Source organism: Dermatophagoides pteronyssinus, unplaced genomic scaffold (genome assembly GCF_027571235.1).
Source record: "Dermatophagoides pteronyssinus isolate colony J.1.1.1.1 unplaced genomic scaffold, Derpt_VIB-CSIC_2022.12 sq0018, whole genome shotgun sequence".
In the NCBI taxonomy this organism is placed as follows: Eukaryota; Metazoa; Arthropoda; class Arachnida; order Sarcoptiformes; family Pyroglyphidae; genus Dermatophagoides; species Dermatophagoides pteronyssinus.
The window spans coordinates 430,939-448,588 of NW_027461542.1; the positions used below are offsets into that span (position 1 = coordinate 430,939).

The following is a 17,650-nucleotide window of genomic DNA, read 5'->3' on the forward strand; positions in this document are numbered from 1 at the left end:
TTTTTGTTTTAGAAAAAATTTTTTTGATAAGATAAATGTTTATCCGAAAAAAAAAATTTGCAAGATAAAATATTTGGGTAAATAGAATCGGAATATTCGTCGTCGTTTGATAAAAATTTTTGACATCATTTTTTTTTGTTTGTTAAGATATGACTTTTCTTGAAAATTGTTTGGTTTGTTTGTTTTGAAAATTTATGGTTCATGTAGTACATGCCATCTTGATACTTGTTCACCTTTATTATCACGCATATCATTCCAATGTGATAATTCTTCATCACCGCTACTATTATAACCAAGCGATATCCAACCAATCATTTCTTTACGTTTTATACTACGTTTATTATAAACAAATATCATTAATGTTACATCCGGTAATTGAAATAATGCAACTTGAAAAACAAATGTTTCACGAAATAATGGATTTGGTTGTCCACGACATATACGTGTTTTACCACGTGCCATTTCATTACCATTTTGTGATACAAGTAATAATTTTATATATGTATCCGGTGTACGTGTTGATAGGCAACGAAATTGGCTTCCTGCAAAACGAAACAAAAAAAAACAAAAAATCAAATTTTATCGATTTTAAATAAAGATTTTTCCCTTAAGATTTTACCTTTAATCATTGTTACATTTAATCGACCAGTTGTACCATTATATGCAAGACTTAATAATAATTCCGGTGAACTATTATTCTGTAATGATTGTGATGATGTACTATCTGTTCTTGTTAGACTTGATGATTCTAAATCTAATAACTATGGAGAGAACAAATAAAATCAATGAAATCGAATCGATTGGTGATGAGAGAAAAAAAATTTTTTTTTACCCGATTTCTTTTAGCCGGAACATCCAATGTAAACCATAATTTGGTTTCCTGTTGTTGTGGTTTTATCAATGCAAACGATATACGACTTTCACCTGCAGATTATATAGAAAAAAGGTTTATAATTAGAATTTGAATTACATTATTGAATGAAAAAAACATTACCAATTAGATAAGTTTTTCTTGTAAAACCAATACTAAATAAACGAAAACGTAAACCTAAATTAGAAATATCATCCGGACTAATTCGATTGAATGTAAATGTTTCATCGAATATTGGACAAAATATTGGTTTGGATTTTGTACGAAATTTTTGTTTCTTATTTGGTAATAATATTATTTTTACATAAATCTGTAAAACATTTTTATGTTGATCTTTATAAGGTATTTCATCACCTTGAATCACAGTAACAAATAATTTTTTACTTGATACATTATATGCAAAACTTATTTCTAATCGTCCACCATTTTTACTACCACCACCAATAACACCAATACTACTACCACTTTTAATCATCATTTTTGTTGTTGTTTTTGTTGTTGTTGAAATATTCTGTTCAGATAATGTCGGTTGTTGGGGATTTGTTGGTGAAAAATCCGGTAAATTTGATGATTGTGTATCCGATTCATAATTATTATCATTATAATAATTATTATTTAATGTTTGATATTTATTATTATCTTTAATTATTATTGATGAATCAGCTGTTTCATTTGATTCAACATTTTTTAAACATTTTAATATATTACGTTTTGTATGATGATGATTATTTTGTGTTAAAATAATAATTGCATCTTCATTTGTACTACCAGTTTCACTTGATAATGAACCATCGGTTGATATTTGTTTACCTATACGACCTTTTTCAGCTAATGATATAAGATCATTATTGTGATTATGATTATGGTTGATGATGGTTGATGTTTTCTTTCGATTATCCTTATTGTTGTTATCATTATCAGCGGATAAAAACATTTCATTAAATGTTTTTGTATTATTTTTCAATGCAATCGATGCATAAATTGCCTGTTGTTTTAATATATTACGTGAACGATTTTTATTAAAATTATCATTGTTGTTGATGGTGGTCATATTGGTGGTAGTGTTCATCATATCTACATCATTCAAACAAATATTATTTTGACGTTGAATTTTTGCCAATTTATTTGTTCCTGTTCTTGGAATTAGACTATCATTTTCTAATGATAAATATTGATGATTTTGATGATGATCGATGATATTCGATCGATGTTGTAATGATAATTGTTGTTGTTGTTGTTGTCGATACCATTGATTTGTTTCATTAAGGCATTCATTCAATTTGGAAATATAATAATAATCATCGGAAATTTTTGTTGTACAAGAAGGAACAGATGTTGATGTTGTTATTGTCGCTGGTGGTGGTGGTGGTAATAATGGTGGTGGTGTTTTCGATAATGTTTGCTGCTTCATTAGATCTTCATCTTCATCATAACAATATTCGGATAAATTATCGTCATCATCCAGATCAGCATCAATATCTTCATCATTATCGAATGAAAATGATTTTATCAATTCATTTGAAATACGTTCTTTATTTGATGAATTTATCCTGTTAGTACCACCACCGTTGTTATTACCATTATGTTGATTTGATTTCAAACAACACCAACATAATGTCGTTGATGATGATAATGTTGTTGATGATTTATTTGTTGTTGTTTTAAATATTCGATAATTTTTTCTTATTATTATAAATATAATTACAAGAATGATTATAATTAAAATTATAATGATCAATAAATGATCAATTTGTAAATTGTTAAACCAATTATAAAACATTATTATTATTGATGATGGTGATACACATATTCGATCACATGTAATTCGATGAAAATCTATTATTTTTGGATTTTTTTTCGGGAAAAAAAGTAAAATTAATTGCAAAAAAAAAAAATGCGAAAATAAACAAAATTCCACTTACAAATTTGGATGGTCCATCTAAATGATTTTTGATGATTCAAAAATATATTTTTCTTCTGATTCTTTTCATTGTTGTTGTTGTTGTTGTTATGGTTGAGCAACAAACAAAACACAGAACAAAGGCGAATTTAATCCAAATTATGTAGAAAAATTATATCGGGAACAAAATAATGATGCTTGATGGTTTTTTGGATATAAATTATGAAGAAAGTAGCCCAAATTTTTTTTTCTGACGAAGGTTTTTTTTTGGATTTTGCTCAAATCGTTCCAACAAACAATGTTTGTTCCCATTTTCGTTTGCTGAATTCTGTTTGGTTGCTGTTGTTGTTTGCTATATGGTAAGAATATTCTTCAATTCAGAACGACAGTCAGAGAATGAAAAGTGTTACATCATCAACTGCGTACGAACGACGACACAATTTTTTCACAAGAATTTCATTTCATATAGTGAGAAAGAAATTCAGTGCAAAATTGCTATAGAATGATGTTCCAGAATCCCCCTTAGTTGAAAACGAAAACCAGAACACAAACCAGGTATATTCACCCAGGGATTCTTGCTTGTATTGTCGTTTTTCAGGGTCATCGCTATATCGTTATTATTTCTTTGTCTTTTTTTTGTGGACGCAAATATTTTTACGTAAAATGAAAAAATTTTCAAATGAAAATTTGCACCAACAACCAATATAATGAAATATATAACGGATAAAACCGCCAAAAAAAAAGAAAAAGAAAAAGAACACTTTGCTTGTGTCGACCACTGGTGGTCAATATTGTTAATATAGTTTCGAACGAATCGATTCGAATGCAAAATGTATTTTTTTTTCTTGATAAAATTGATTTCATAATGAAATTGAAATTGTTCAGAGTTTTGAGAAAAAAAGAATGATCTCCACCAATTGATATCTTATGACATTTTCATGGTCAGGTTTTCAGGTCTTTCAATGTGTGTGCTGTATTGTGCTTTCTTTATATAAAAAAAAAAATAAAAGAAGTTGTCCAACAAGGTAACCTTTTTTTTCATTCATTGATTATAAAGGATAAGAATTCTTTACATTTTTATCATAGGATGACATATCCGTTCTTGTATAATGGTAATTGGTATTTGGACACAGACAGATAGATTCAGCTCTCCCATCCGTTCTCATGATTTGAATTCTTTATATTTTTCTTCTTGAAGAACATCCTGGCCATTAATATGGAGAATGAAGATGATGCTGATGTTCATAAGTAATCAAAAAAAAAGATTCTTATTAATGTCATTTTATATGTTTTTTTTATCCGGTTACCAATGAATTTTTTTTGTTGTTGTTTTGTTTTGTTTAAAGATCGACCTTGCCAAAAGCTAATAAATAATATTGAAAGATATGAGAGAAAACGTATGAAAAAGTTGGAATTGGATTCATGTTTTGTTTCGATTTTTTTTTCTTCTTCTTCTTCTGGAAATTGGTTTTTGTCTTTTTTTTTCTTCTTCATTGAATCTTTCGAAAACAAAGACAAAACAAAGTAAAGATTTGCCTTGAAGGCACACACACACACATATACAAAAATATTTGGTTTTGGTTTGGCCTTGAAGCCAGGATGGATGGATGGATGATAATAATGATTAGAGTATATAAGATAGGAATATATCCTTGATGAATGGCCAAGTGTTTGTGTGTGAGAACCACCACCATTCGATTCGTGCTACCAATCTGTTATTTTGTTGGTCATTTTTTTTCTGTTGTTGTTGTTGTTGTTGTTGTCCAATTTGACCCAGCAAGACATTGTCCATAATCAAATTGATAAGTAAAATTGACCATTCTTTACCTTAGTTATTACTCTCATTTCTTTCTTTCTCTCTCTTGCTATTTCTTGTCAAAATAATCTCCGTATTTTTTTCCTTCTTCTTGAAAAGATATATTCTTGAATATTATTTTTTTTTTTGCCGCCCGTTTCCATTTGGCCGGTCAGTTGGCTGGTCGAGATCGATTGATTGCATTATATGATGATGATGATGATGATGATGATTGTCCTTGAAGGTGAATTCGCGCGCTCGATTTCGTCCAACGTATACATACAGACACATTATATTTTTTTTTTTTGTTGAGACGAATTTTCGTTTTGTTTTACTAAACATTAAAAAAAATGGTAAAAATGAATGAATGAATGAATGAATGGATAAATAAATAAAAAAAGAACCATAAACACAAACCATCAAGTAAGAAGAAAATATCATCCATTCGTTTCGACGGATGAAGTTGATGATGATGATTAACAATTTTCAGTCTTTTTTTCTTCTTTTGGCCTCGAATCGAACATTTTGGTCATTCAACAGCTGCTTCTGCTTCTGTTGCTTTATTTCATTTTTTTTCTTCTTCAATCATCAACCAGTTTTAACCAATATATTCTTGGAAAATGGAAAACAACGGACAACCATCGATAACAGCAAAAAAAAAAAAAAAAAAATAAAAAGAACAAGGTCGAAAAAAGAAGATCCAAAACGAAAGATCAAGCCCTCAAGGCCCTTTGATAATAATAATTACCAAAACAAAATAATATGATTATGATGGTCATAATATGATGATGATGGTGGTGGTGGTGGTGGGTAAAAACAAAAATTGTACTGACCTTTGTATTTTTTTTATGGCTACTGGAATGATAACAACACCCATGCCATTCCATTGAAAAAAACAAAAAAATCTTTATATATTGAAGGGGGGAGTCATGTTTATATAGGATATATATCGGTAGACTGCAAAACACAGAACATATCATCAAACAAAACAAAAGTTATTTCCAAAAAAAAAACTAAAAAATTGTCCCATATGAATGAATCGAACCATGAAATGAATTATAATGATTTTCCAATGGATAATTTTGCCAACACATGTTGATCATATTCGAATGGAACGGAAAAAAAAACATTCGAATTCGAAAAAAAATTTTTTTGACTATTTTCACACACCTATACACACCCAATCCGTTACCTTTAAAAAAAAATGTTCCGTTAATGTTCGAATTCGAATCATTTTTTTTTTTTGTTTGAAGATAAACAAAAACCACCTGCATACAACACAAAATTCTCAGAAAAAAAACGAAAACTAGAAACTTGACTTGGCTAGATTGAAGAATCTAAGTAAGTTTCCGTTCTGTTATGTTATTTACCTTGTTTTTAGTTAGTTTTCTTTTTTTTTGTTTGATTCATCAAAATCATTTACAAAAAAACAATGGGGCCAAACATTAACAAGCAAGAACAAGAAACGAAGTGAGCAAGACGAACCTTGTTCATGTTTTTTTTTATTTCCATGATGATGAATGATAACATGGTAGCCGTGGGTAACCTTGTGATTTTGGACTATTGATTTGGATTCCTAAAAAAGTTGCTGCAAAAAAAACAATCAACAAACCAACCAAACAACAAGGTCATTCATAATGATTATATGCTAGATTTTTAAGGCCATCCAATAATATTCATGCGAAAAATAGTCTGTATATACTCTGTTCATATCCGTTCAAAATTCATTTTATTCGCGTTATCTTAAGCAAGTAAGTAAGTAAAAAAATGGATATACTGGTAGCATTCATTCTATCATTTTTTTTCATTCCAGAAACTTGTTGCACACCAAACCAGACCAAACCTTATTATTATTATTTGAATACCTCTCCAAAAAACATACATGAATCAAGGCAACAACAACAAGTTCATTTGCAGCAGCAACAGTACACCATAGCCTGCCTTCAAAATATTAATAAAACCAAAAATAGTGGCCGGATCATCATGATCATCATCATCGGTCATAAGAGGGACCAAGGATCATAACCTTATACAAGTCTATTTCTATCCCCCCACTCTCGACCATCAAAGTATTCGAAACGCATAACCCCATTTGGACTATGAGCTTGTAAACAGAGCACACAGTATTTCAAAAAAAGAAAAAAATGGTATTCCTATTGCCTTTTGGAATGTGTATGGTGCTTATGTGTGTGTGTTAAAATTACATTAAGAATGGAATAGACTCTCTCTCTCTTTTACTTTCACGGTACATTCATTTATGATTTTTGTTTTTATAAAGCAAGAAGAAAAAAGGCCTCAAAACTTCAGAAGATTTTTTTTGTTGTTGATTGTGGAATGATGATGATCTTCTTGTTTTTTTCAATGGTGTAATTTGCTTCCATCAACAACAACAACATTAAACACCAGCAATATCGACAGAAAAGATTATTATTGATTCACACAAGGTGTATATTATATGAATCATTGTGAATTTGTTTTTCTTTGGTTTCATCTTGTGTTTTTCTTCTTTTTGTTCTTGGATGTATTTCGTCCAAAGTATGAAATGTATGTCTGATGTGTTTTCATCATCATCATCATCATCATCAAAATCTATATCAAAATACAGTCAAGTTTGTTTTGTTTTGTTGAAAAAATTATTCAATTGAGTCAATAATGACTCGATCTAATAATAATAATAATTTCGAATATTATCAATGATACAGTATTATTAATATCATAATACCACTCCGTTGAAAAAAAAACAAAGTGTATTGTTCATTGTCAACTCATCATTTAAATTTCAACTTTTTTTTTAAAATCGCATCTTTTTTTTTGGTTGTTGTTGATCTCAATAATATCTCTTATTAATCGATTCATAAATGATTCATGTTCCAATCATACACAGACATGATCACACACACACAAATGATGGCAGATCTTTTTTTTTGATTTACGACGAATATCACTGATAAAAAAAACTCTAATCAAAAGAAAAAAATGATCATTTTATTGTGTCCGACAAACAATCATCATCATCATTGATTGATTGACAACAACAGTAATAATTTCTAAAATTGTTTTTTCTTTGTCGATCATTTTGTTCAAAGATTTTTCATTTCGTTATTGTTTTGTTTTGTTTGATTTAAAATTTCCAATATGGAAAATTATTATTTTAAACATCCATCACATTTTGGTGATATGTTCAGTATATTTGAAGATTTTTATCGTAGTAAAACATTATCCGATGTAATTATTAATTGTCAAGGACGTAATATTCATGCACATCGTATGGTACTTTGTGCTGGTTCTGATCATTTTCGTCGTTTATTAACATCGATCAAAATGCATAATCAATTACCTGTTTTAATTATAACAGATATTTCATTTGAAGATATGGAAATAATGCTTGAATTTATATATCGTGGTCAGATTGTTGTATCTCGTGATAAAGTTGAAACATTACGACAAGCTGCACATAAACTTCGTATTCGTGGTTTTGAAAATTTTCTCCGAAAACCATTCAATAATGGTGGTAATGGTGGTTTACTTAATGGTAATGTTTCAATACCATCAATGAAATCAATGATAAATGGAAATCATCGTTCGACAACAAGTTTATTAACAGTAAGTTTTTATCAATTTCTTTTTTTTACCTTGTTTCTAATGATAATTTTTGAATATTAGGAAAATAAACGTTATTTACAGCAAATAAATGATGTTGAAATTAAACGAATGAAATCGAATGGTGGTGGTGGTGGTAGTAGCCATATACAACAACAATCACAAGATTCTTCTTTGTACAATAATCATCATCATGTTAATACACGTCATTTACGTGAATCTTCTGCCGATTTCCGTCGACTTTATTCTCATCTTAATAATAATAATAATAATAATGAACCACAATCACAATTAGAAGCTGCTTTACAACGAGGATTGAATCAATTAAGTCAGAATTGTAGTAATCAACAGCAGCTGCAACCGCAACAACAACATTCTCCAAATGCTATGATTAAAAAAATGATTCATTTGGAACAATTAATGAAATCATGTAATGGTGGTAATGTTAATAATGGTGGTGGTGGTGGTGTTTATGATTGTAATGGAACATTAGATCTTAAAATTGATAAACATCGACAACATCATCAACAACAACAACAACAGCAAATTGATCAAGTGCCTTCCATAACAATTACTCGTGTAAATGTATGTTATAATTTAGTTTGATTTTGACATTATTGATCTATTTCATTATTGATGATATAGGGTCCTAGCGTTTCTTTAGATTTAAATGGTGGTAATTCTCCTTTGAGTGATTCATGTGATGAAAATGAAGAAAATCAACGAAATGAAACGGCTGAAAATGCTATGAATGGTGTTGGTGGTGGTGGTGGTGGCCATATGAAACTTTCAAATCATCATTTTGATAATAATCGTAATGGTATGTTTTAATGAAGAAAATGTGATGTTTATAATGATTTTTTTATTAATTTTTTTTCATAAAGAATCACATGAAGTAAACTATACATATGAAATGGATCCAAGTGTTCTTGTTGCACCACAATGGGATAATTCGGATGAAAATATTAACAACAATTGTGGTTCAGAAGGTAAAGAAGATGCTGATGGTGGTACTGAAGATGATGAATATTTAGATTCAATGTCTCGTAATCAAAATTCAATGCTTGATTCAATGTTTATGGCTGCACAAAAAATGAATCAAATGAATGTTGGCCAAAATTTTTTTTATTGTGAACATTGTCCAAAATATTTTGTCGATGAAGATCATCTACAATTACATATCAAACGAACACATGGCCTAAATAAAATGAATCAATGTAATATTTGTGGAAAAGCTTATGCATGGAAATCTGGTCTTTATAAACATAAACGTCATGTACATAATATTGGTGGTACGGGTACTAAAATAACACCAAATGGTGGTAATGGCGATTCAGATTCACCTGTTGATAGCCAACCTCCTACACCGACTGATGTTCAACAAATTCAATCATCATCAACACTGGAAGTGATTACTAAAATCAACAACAACAATAATAATAATAATAATGATGATGATTCTATGTCATCACCTATCGCTTCGAATATTATCGAAACATCAGCCTTATCACCTTCGCCGGTTATTACAACAACATAATTCCTGTGATTACCGGTTTTCGATCCAATGGATGATTCTACTTATTGAAAAATTTCTTTTCTTCGATTTTTTTTCGCTCAATTTTGCCAAATTCGTGTTCATTCATTATCATTACTTAATATATTATTATTATTATTATCATCATCAATGTGAATTTAATTATTATTATTATTATTATTATTCTAATAAAGATAAATTGATCTGAAATAATTTATTTATTGTTTTTTTCTTCTATCTTTTCGAAAAAAAATATAACAAATTCAATACAAATAATACAAAAATAAAATGATGATAATAATAATTTTTACAAAAAAAAAAAATAATAATAATAATAATACATATCGTTTTTTACATATCAGAAACGAATCAATATATAGTTAGAGATCGATGATTATTGGAATAAATAAATGTATTCCCGAAACACTCTAAAAATGCTTTTTCAGTTTATAATAATATCATATACAATAGGTCATATATGATCAGAGATTTATGCTTGTTTTGTTTTGTTTCGGTCACAGATATTTTCAATCATCAAGATGATAATGATGATGATGATGATAATGTTGTTGATAATGAATGAAAATCAGCTACGGTATTTTTTTCATCGGTATTCAATTTAATTTTGGACAAATTTTCAGCAATTTCAACTGGAAATAAAAAAATCAATCAATTTACAAACAAAACAAACAAAATCCGATAACTTACGGCAATTTTGATCGATAATTTCGGCACCAACACCTGGTTCCCGTTTTAATGATTTGGCTATATATTGTGCACGTTTTTCATGAATTTCTTCCGAAATATTTTCTAAATTTTTTAATGTTGTTGAATATTGACTTTTACATTTGGCCAATTCTTCTTCCAATAATTTTGTATCATCACGAATTTTTTTCAATTTTAAATCAATGTTATGTGCTTCATCAAAATAAGGCCTGCAAAACAAAAACAAAGTTAAATTATTTATTCATTATCATTACATAAGAGAAAGAGAAAAAATCAGCTTACTTAGCTCGTTTAATTGAATTTTTATGTTTTGTTTTCAAATCAGTTGAATTATATTCAAGTAAACGTATTTGTGCCATTAAACTTAAATGTTCTAATTCATGTTCTTCACGTTTTAATTTAGCTTCCATAAACTATAATTAATTGATGTTGGTGGATAATGAATTTTTAAAAGATTGTCAATCAATTTGAATATTTAAAATAAAAAAAAAAATCTTACTTTTGAATTAGCAATATTAAGCTTTTCCTGCCAATATTGATCAAAATGGCCATCATCTTTAATATTTTTATGAAACATTAATTCAGCATCCGAAATAGCCTGTTTAGCATTCATATAAAGTTCATTAAATTTTTCAAATTTTAAAGCTGCTGTTTGGCACTTAATTTTAAGGCTAATTATAAAAAAAAATGTTATATTAAGTTATAAAAGGGTTAATTCTGTTATAACATACTCGTTTAATTTTTGTAAGGCTTCATAATAAGGTCGAGAGGTAGAAACATTTCGTTCACCACATTTTTTCAATATTTTATTCAATTGTATAGAACTTTCATTAAGAACACGATGAAATCTTGAATTTTCTTCTTGAAAACATTGTTCCAATTGATTAATTTTTGTTGAATAACGATTTAGATCATCAAGTAGATCACGAATTTTTGGATCAAAATCTTTAATATCAGGAATTTGACAATCAAGTTCATCATTGATTGAAGAAGAATCTTCTTCAATCAATTCATGATGATGATGGTCATTGTAATCGACATTTCGTGTATGATGATTATGATGACCAATTTCGTTTGAAGACATAGCACAAATCAAGAATCAAGAAAAAACCCAATAAAAAACAAAACAAATGCAACGTAGTTTGTGTTGATGTTGTTGTTTTCTTTCTTTCTAAAAGAAGAAAATACAAAATAAATTAAAACATTCGAATTGAAATTGAAATATTTTTTTTTTAAAAAAACAACAAACCAATTAATTTTTTATCGATTAAACAAAAAGGAAATAAGATACAACAAACAAAACGAACAAACAAATCGATGACGGTCACACAAACGCAGGAGAGAAATTCACAACGTCACAAAATTTAGAAAAAGAAGAAAGTCACATTGTACGAATGATGATGATAATTAGATGATGATGATGATGAGGAAATTTGATCAAGACACGGATGATATTTATAATATGATGATGATGATAACATTAAAGGATGCGCATTATAAAGAGGATGATTATGAAATTTTTAAGAGAGGTACCATTATTCGATTAATTTTAAAAATCCGTTATCATTATATATATCGATATAAAAATGGTTTACAGTCAATGGAATTCAAGATCATGGCCAGCCATAAAATAATTATTCATTCGAATCAAGGGTACCATCATAACCACATTATCATCTGTTTGGAAAATTAGAAAATTTGCATCATTATCAATGAAATCGAATCAAATCATAATCAAAATCGAATCATAATCAAAATGAAAATCCTTACCATTATCACTATCATATCATCTTTCAAATTATTTAACAAATTTTGTTTTCAAATTTAAAATCAAATAATGTTGATTTTGATGATGATGATGATTATAACAAACAAATTAACAAAAAATTGAATGCGGCAACGATTTTCAGTAGTGAATTTTTTTTTCTTTGTTTTTTTTGTTTCAATGGGATTTTGTTAGAGTCCAAACAACAACAACAACAATACTCACACTCGAATTTTGGAATATGCAAGAGAGAAACGGCAAATTACGTTTTCTCTCGCTTGCTTTCTTGCTTGCCTGTTTTTCTCTTTCGCTTTCGCGATGTTTTTTGTTTTTGTTTACGAAAATGGCACACACACAGAACAGTGTTGAGATTTTCTTTTTGTTTATTTCATTCGTTTCTCTTCATTCCAAAACAAAACAAAACAAATTTTTCCAAACAAATATGAATGGTGTATTCAAATTTCTTCATTAGTTTTGTTTACTAATCGAACGAAACAAAACAAAGAAAGAAATATATTCCGTTTGATAAACATTGATTTTCCAGCATCAAAACATCGACAAAAAAAAAAACATTCCAATCAATCAGTGTATGTCAAATGTTTCTATAAACAATGATCAACTAATGATGATGATTGACTAAGAACAAAAAAAAATCCTAACCATTCCCGTCATCATCTTAATCATCATCATCATCGTCACCACCATTCATTCAATTATCATCATCATCAGCATGGGTATGGCGTCATTTTACATGTCATATACACATGCATGTATTATTTAATTGTTGTCTGTCTGTCTTTTGGTGATGGAAAATAACATCACCAAAAATCTTAGTTTTTTTTCCACACCTGATATAAATGAATGATTGTTACTCTTGGTTACTCACACAAAAAAAAAGATTTCCCGAACGAGAAAAAAAAACATGATTCCCGATGCAAAAAAAAAAAATTTTGGAGAGAATGTTTTGCTCTCTCTCTCTCTCTCTCTCACTCTCAAACTTCAATGTTTTTAGTTTAATTACAAATAAAATTTCCGAAGAAAAAATAACAACAAGTTTACATCCGTAAAGATTTTGTTTTCAACTTGAAATCATTTCCTTCATTCATTCAGACATCATAATTATCGATGCAAAATGTTCCTAGTTTTTCTTTCTTTGTTAATTATCCACCATCAACATCATCAACAATATTTTTATCGATTTTAAACAGCCGAACAGCTTTTTTTTTGAAGAGAAAGATGACGTCGACACTGTTGTTGTTGTTGTTGTCTAATAGAGCCTGATAGGATTTATCAAATCCCACCAAAAAAATACAAAAAAAAACTCATTTCATTCAATACTCACTCTCTATCTCTCTCTCTCCCTATTTTCGTACATTTATTATCACTCAAAAAACAAACAAAATACACAAAACACACATCATATTAGAAAAAATCGACCGCTGATCGAACCTACAATGTCATCAACAACAGTATTGTGGCAATAGCCAATTCGAATTGATTCGAAATTTTTCCTCGAAGGAGAGAGAAAGAGAGTGATTCTAGAGTTATTTTAAAACATCTCGTTTTTTTTTGTTTATAAAAATTTTGTTTTCAAATTTTTAGAAAATACCTCAAAATTCATTAATCAATAATGTCCAATAATAATTCATCATCATCGAAACCTTCGGGTGCTACCATTATTACCGGTCCATCACCACCAACAACAACACAACCATCAAAAAATTTTCAAAAAACAATCAAAGGAATTGTTGCAGGTAAAATATTATTATTGATTATTGGTTGATTGATTGATTTTTCTTTGTTTTGTTTTCTCTCTTTTCTCAAAAGGTGGTATTACCGGTGGAATTGAAATTTGTATAACATTCCCAACAGAATATGTTAAAACACAGCTACAATTAGATGAAAGAAGTGCTAAACCACGTTATAATGGTATTGCTGATGTTGTTAGACAAACAGTACGTTCACATGGTTTTTTTGGTCTTTATCGTGGTCTTAGTGTATTAGTTTATGGTTCCATTCCAAAATCAGCTGTCAGGTTTAGTGTTTCAAAACAAATATAATGCCTAAAATATTCATCTAATCCTTTTTTCTTTTCTGTATTTAGATTTGGTGCATTTGAAGAATTTAAAAAACGTAGTGTTGATGAAAAAGGAAATCTATCAATATCGAATCGTTTACTTTGTGGTTTAGGTGCTGGTGTTTGTGAAGCAATATTTGCCGTAACACCAATGGAAACTGTTAAAGTAAAATTTATTAATGACCAAAATAGTACGAATCCAAAATTTCGTGGTTTTTTTCATGGTGTACGAGAAATTGTTCGTCATGAAGGTATTCGTGGTACATATCAAGGTTTAACGGCAACAATTATGAAACAAGGATCAAATCAAGCAATCAGATTTTTTGTTATGGAAACATTAAAAGATTGGTATCGTGGTGGTGATCCAAATAAAAAAGTAAATAAACTTGTTACCGGTTTATTTGGTGCTTTCGCTGGTGCTGCATCCGTATTTGGTAATACGCCAATCGATGTTGTTAAAACTCGAATGCAAGGTCTTGAAGCAAAAAAATATAAAGGAACTGTTGATTGTTTTATAAAAATTGCTAAAAATGAAGGTTTTTTTGCATTCTATAAAGGAACAGTACCACGTTTAGGACGTGTTTGTTTAGATGTTGCAATTACATTTATGATTTATGATAGTTTTATGGAATTATTTAATACCATATGGAAGACACCTTAATTCATTCATCAATCGATGATAATGATAACTTCACAATCATTTTTTTTATATAGAGAATATATTTATACAGTTTTACTTTTAACAACAACAACAACAACAAAAAACATTGTCGTCTTCTTCCACATTGGATTTTCTGTGTTTTTTTTACCAAATTGCTTCCGGTTTTGTTTTGTTTTGTTTTTTTTTATATTAATCAGTGAGTAAAGAGAATCACCAACAAAAAATTTATTGTTTTTCCAAGTTTTTCGTTTGTTTCGTTTGATTTTTATTATTATTTCAAAATCTCGTTTTTGTACTTTAAAAAAAAAATGATGAATTTTTTTTTGTTAATTGTTGAAAATAACAACAGCGAATGATTAAATAAAGAAAGTACATCATGGTTGTGATGACAAAAAAAAATCTTGATGAAATCTATGAATTCTTCATGTTGATGATGATAATGAACGAATGAATTCTGTTCGTTTTTTCGTATTTTGTCAAGCAGATTTTTTTTGGCACCCAAATGAAACTAAATCACTAAAAGAAAAGTATACAAAGAGGTTATTAGTTATTGTTTTTTTTTTTTGTTGATGGTTAATAGTTGTGGTGTGAATGAATTATCATTATCATCATTTTTCTCTCTTTCTCTCTCTCTCTCTCTCTCTCTCTCTCTCTCTCTCTCTCTCTCTCTCTCTCTCTCTCTCTCTCTCTCTCTCTCTCTCTCTCTCTCTCTCTCTCTCTCTCTCTCTCACTGATATAACCATGGTGATAGATCTATAGATGTTTCTATTAATCAGACGATATTTATTGATCAAAGCCTAGCTAAGCAATTTCAACAAAGCAGTATCTCAACAAAGCAGCATTTCATCAATGTATTTCATCAAGGCAAAGAAAAACATTTTTTTTTTTTGAATAAATGACGTAGATAATGTACGAATTTTTCTTTTCTTTTCTTTGATTCATCAAAGTGATATAGATATTTTTATAAATAAGATGACTTATATTCAGGAAAAAACCATTTTAAAAGCGAGGGAGCGAAAAAGGAAAAAGAAAACGGGGAGAACAATGTGAATGTGTAAACTGAATAATTCATAACGTTCGAAATGATGGGAATCCACACTGTTGTTTGGCATGAATTCTGTTCTTCGTCATATAATGATCATCATCATCATCAGGAAAAAATGAATTTAAGCTTACTCATTTCATCATCATCAAGGCATTGTTCCCTTTTTTACAAAAATATTCTTCAAATGAAAAACTTTTTTGGTTAATTTAATTAATTCTGTGTCATTTGTAATCAACAACAACGGATAATGTTTTATTGATTTTCAAATAAAATCATATGATTAGATTGATTTTGTATTTTGGATGTTTGTGCGTGTGTTTAGTTTTGTATTACCCAGAATCAACAACAGAATAATAATAATAATTTGAATCATGGCCAACAATAGTATGTTACTCACACCAAATAGTACAACAACAACAACAACAAAAACAACCAATGAAATGATTGGTAAAAAACGTAAAACCGAATTACCAATATTGAATACATATTGGATAAATACTGGTAAACAATTATTTGCTAGTAAGTTTATTGATTGATTTGAAAATATTTGAAAATGAAGAAAACATCCATACTAATTGTTTGTTTTGTTTTGTTTTGTTTTTTTTAAATAAAGGTGGCTTATCCGGATGTGTTGAAGTTTGTTTTACATATCCAACTGATTTTGTTAAAATTATTTTACAATTAGATGAAAGAAGTGGTAAAAAACGTCGTTTTAAAAATTCATTCGATGTTATTCGTCATACGTTACGAAGTTATGGTATATTAGGTGTTTATCGTGGTTTTAGTGTCGTATTTTATGGTGCCATTCCAAAATATATGTTCCGGTATTAGAACAATCAATATCATCATATTCGAACTTAACTTTTTTTGCTTATATAATTCTTGTTCAACAACAACAGATTTGGTTTATATGAACAAATCAAACGTTTCTATGTTGATAATGATGGTCAATTAAGATCGAAAGATAAATTAATCTGTGGTCTTGGTGCTGGAATTTTTGAAGCATTATTTGCCGTTATACCACAAGAATCAATTAAAGTAAAATTTATTAATGATCGTTTTAGTGATCGACCTAAATATAATGGATTAATACATGGTATTAAAGAGATAATTAGAGAAAAAGGAATTCGTGGTACATACCAAGGTGTAATGCCAACATTAATCAAACAAGGTTCGAATCAAGCAATCAGATTTTTTGTTTTTGATTCATTACAAGAATGGCATAATAATCGTCAACCAATGGATAAGGATAAAAATAAAAAAATTCTTATACCAATTTTTGGTGCAATTGCCGGTGCAACATCAGTGTTTGGTAACACTCCAATGGATGTTGTAAAAACTAGAATGCAAGGACTTGAAGCACATAAATATCGTGGTGTTATTCATTGTATGACTAAAATCTATCGTAATGAAGGATTATTAGGATTTTATAAAGGTTTAGTACCACGATTGGTAAAAGTTTCATTGGAAGTGGCCATTGCATTCACTATGTATAGTGCTTTTTCCGATTTATTCGGTATTAACAAATAGAATCTTTTTTTCAAACAATTTTTTCTCATTCAAAACAATTTTGTATCAAGTATTTTGTAGTTGAAAAAAAACTATTTTGTTTTTGTTTCGTTTTGTAAATAAATAATTTCAAAAAAAAATTTTCAATTTTAAATTTTGGACAAAAT

The 17,650-nt window shown here is 28.8% G+C and overlaps 5 protein-coding genes and 1 long non-coding RNA gene across 8 annotated transcripts; 3 read left to right on the plus strand and 3 right to left on the minus strand.

Annotated features, from left to right (window-relative positions):
- Positions 1–174: 174 nt before the first annotated feature.
- Syt14 (Synaptotagmin 14) lies at positions 175–3,518 on the minus strand. The gene is made up of 5 exons (XM_075822550.1): positions 2,794–3,518; positions 995–2,707; positions 833–924; positions 620–761; positions 175–542 (listed from the first exon to the last, which is right to left on the minus strand). The coding sequence occupies exons 2-5, from the start codon at positions 2,649–2,651 to the stop codon at positions 193–195; spliced, it is 2,241 nt and encodes a 746-aa protein (XP_075678665.1). The 5' UTR covers positions 2,652–2,707; positions 2,794–3,518; the 3' UTR covers positions 175–192.
- A 3,711-nt stretch (positions 3,519–7,229) lies between these two features.
- Positions 7,230–9,913, plus strand: LOC113796899 (uncharacterized). The gene is made up of 4 exons (XM_027347193.2): positions 7,230–8,169; positions 8,230–8,751; positions 8,812–8,986; positions 9,051–9,913. The coding sequence occupies exons 1-4, from the start codon at positions 7,702–7,704 to the stop codon at positions 9,701–9,703; spliced, it is 1,818 nt and encodes a 605-aa protein (XP_027202994.2). The 5' UTR covers positions 7,230–7,701; the 3' UTR covers positions 9,704–9,913.
- On the minus strand, positions 9,896–12,753 carry LOC113796953 (SH3 domain-binding protein 5 homolog). The gene is made up of 7 exons (XM_075822551.1): positions 12,197–12,753; positions 11,676–12,103; positions 11,158–11,597; positions 10,926–11,097; positions 10,709–10,839; positions 10,409–10,635; positions 9,896–10,350 (listed from the first exon to the last, which is right to left on the minus strand). Exons 3-7 carry the CDS (start codon positions 11,508–11,510, stop codon positions 10,235–10,237), a joined length of 999 nt encoding a protein of 332 aa, XP_075678666.1. The 5' UTR covers positions 11,511–11,597; positions 11,676–12,103; positions 12,197–12,753; the 3' UTR covers positions 9,896–10,234.
- A 31-nt stretch (positions 12,754–12,784) lies between these two features.
- Positions 12,785–15,845, plus strand: LOC113796954 (putative tricarboxylate transport protein, mitochondrial). 3 transcript variants are annotated; one of them, XM_075822553.1, is made up of 4 exons: positions 12,785–12,925; positions 13,794–13,945; positions 14,019–14,226; positions 14,296–15,845. In XM_075822553.1, the coding sequence occupies exons 2-4, from the start codon at positions 13,822–13,824 to the stop codon at positions 14,927–14,929; spliced, it is 966 nt and encodes a 321-aa protein (XP_075678668.1). In that variant the 5' UTR covers positions 12,785–12,925; positions 13,794–13,821; the 3' UTR covers positions 14,930–15,845. The 3 variants fall into 3 exon arrangements, with proteins under 3 accessions (XP_075678668.1, XP_027203056.2, XP_027203053.1); XM_027347255.2 differs by lacking the exon at positions 12,785–12,925 and adding an exon at positions 13,060–13,254; XM_027347252.2 differs by lacking the exon at positions 12,785–12,925 and having other exon boundaries at positions 13,377–13,945.
- A 171-nt stretch (positions 15,846–16,016) lies between these two features.
- Positions 16,017–17,255, minus strand: LOC142645678 (uncharacterized). The gene is made up of 2 exons (XR_012846751.1): positions 17,115–17,255; positions 16,017–17,046 (listed from the first exon to the last, which is right to left on the minus strand). It is a non-coding gene; the product is annotated as an uncharacterized LOC142645678 (long non-coding RNA).
- LOC113796952 (tricarboxylate transport protein, mitochondrial-like) lies at positions 16,346–17,504 on the plus strand. The gene is made up of 3 exons (XM_075822552.1): positions 16,346–16,493; positions 16,588–16,798; positions 16,874–17,504. Exons 1-3 carry the CDS (start codon positions 16,346–16,348, stop codon positions 17,502–17,504), a joined length of 990 nt encoding a protein of 329 aa, XP_075678667.1.
- Positions 17,505–17,650: the final 146 nt, after the last annotated feature.

What these genes read in the sequence shown, in the direction of transcription:
- Syt14 (XM_075822550.1), bottom strand. Translation starts at nt 2,651, where the DNA reads ATGTTTTATAATTGGTTTAACAATTTACAAATTGATCATTTATTGATC. An exon ending in AAGAAAAACTTATCTAATTG is followed by an intron (nt 925 to 994) that starts GTAATGTTTTTT and finishes TATAATCTGCAG; the next exon opens with GTGAAAGTCGTATATCGTTT. An exon ending in TTCCGGCTAAAAGAAATCGG is followed by an intron (nt 762 to 832) that starts GTAAAAAAAAAT and finishes TTCTCTCCATAG; the next exon opens with TTATTAGATTTAGAATCATC.
- LOC113796953 (XM_075822551.1), bottom strand. Translation starts at nt 11,510, where the DNA reads ATGTCTTCAAACGAAATTGGTCATCATAATCATCATACACGAAATGTC. An exon ending in GCCTTACAAAAATTAAACGA is followed by an intron (nt 11,098 to 11,157) that starts GTATGTTATAAC and finishes TTTTATAATTAG; the next exon opens with CCTTAAAATTAAGTGCCAAA. An exon ending in AATTCAATTAAACGAGCTAA is followed by an intron (nt 10,636 to 10,708) that starts GTAAGCTGATTT and finishes TTTGTTTTGCAG; the next exon opens with GCCTTATTTTGATGAAGCAC.
- LOC113796952 (XM_075822552.1), top strand. Translation starts at nt 16,346, where the DNA reads ATGGCCAACAATAGTATGTTACTCACACCAAATAGTACAACAACAACA. An exon ending in TGGTAAACAATTATTTGCTA is followed by an intron (nt 16,494 to 16,587) that starts GTAAGTTTATTG and finishes TTTTAAATAAAG; the next exon opens with GTGGCTTATCCGGATGTGTT. An exon ending in ATTCCAAAATATATGTTCCG is followed by an intron (nt 16,799 to 16,873) that starts GTATTAGAACAA and finishes CAACAACAACAG; the next exon opens with ATTTGGTTTATATGAACAAA.
- LOC113796899 (XM_027347193.2), top strand. Translation starts at nt 7,702, where the DNA reads ATGGAAAATTATTATTTTAAACATCCATCACATTTTGGTGATATGTTC. An exon ending in CGACAACAAGTTTATTAACA is followed by an intron (nt 8,170 to 8,229) that starts GTAAGTTTTTAT and finishes TTTGAATATTAG; the next exon opens with GAAAATAAACGTTATTTACA. An exon ending in TAACAATTACTCGTGTAAAT is followed by an intron (nt 8,752 to 8,811) that starts GTATGTTATAAT and finishes TTGATGATATAG; the next exon opens with GGTCCTAGCGTTTCTTTAGA.
- LOC113796954 (XM_075822553.1), top strand. Translation starts at nt 13,822, where the DNA reads ATGTCCAATAATAATTCATCATCATCGAAACCTTCGGGTGCTACCATT. An exon ending in AATCAAAGGAATTGTTGCAG is followed by an intron (nt 13,946 to 14,018) that starts GTAAAATATTAT and finishes TTTTCTCAAAAG; the next exon opens with GTGGTATTACCGGTGGAATT. An exon ending in ATTCCAAAATCAGCTGTCAG is followed by an intron (nt 14,227 to 14,295) that starts GTTTAGTGTTTC and finishes TTCTGTATTTAG; the next exon opens with ATTTGGTGCATTTGAAGAAT.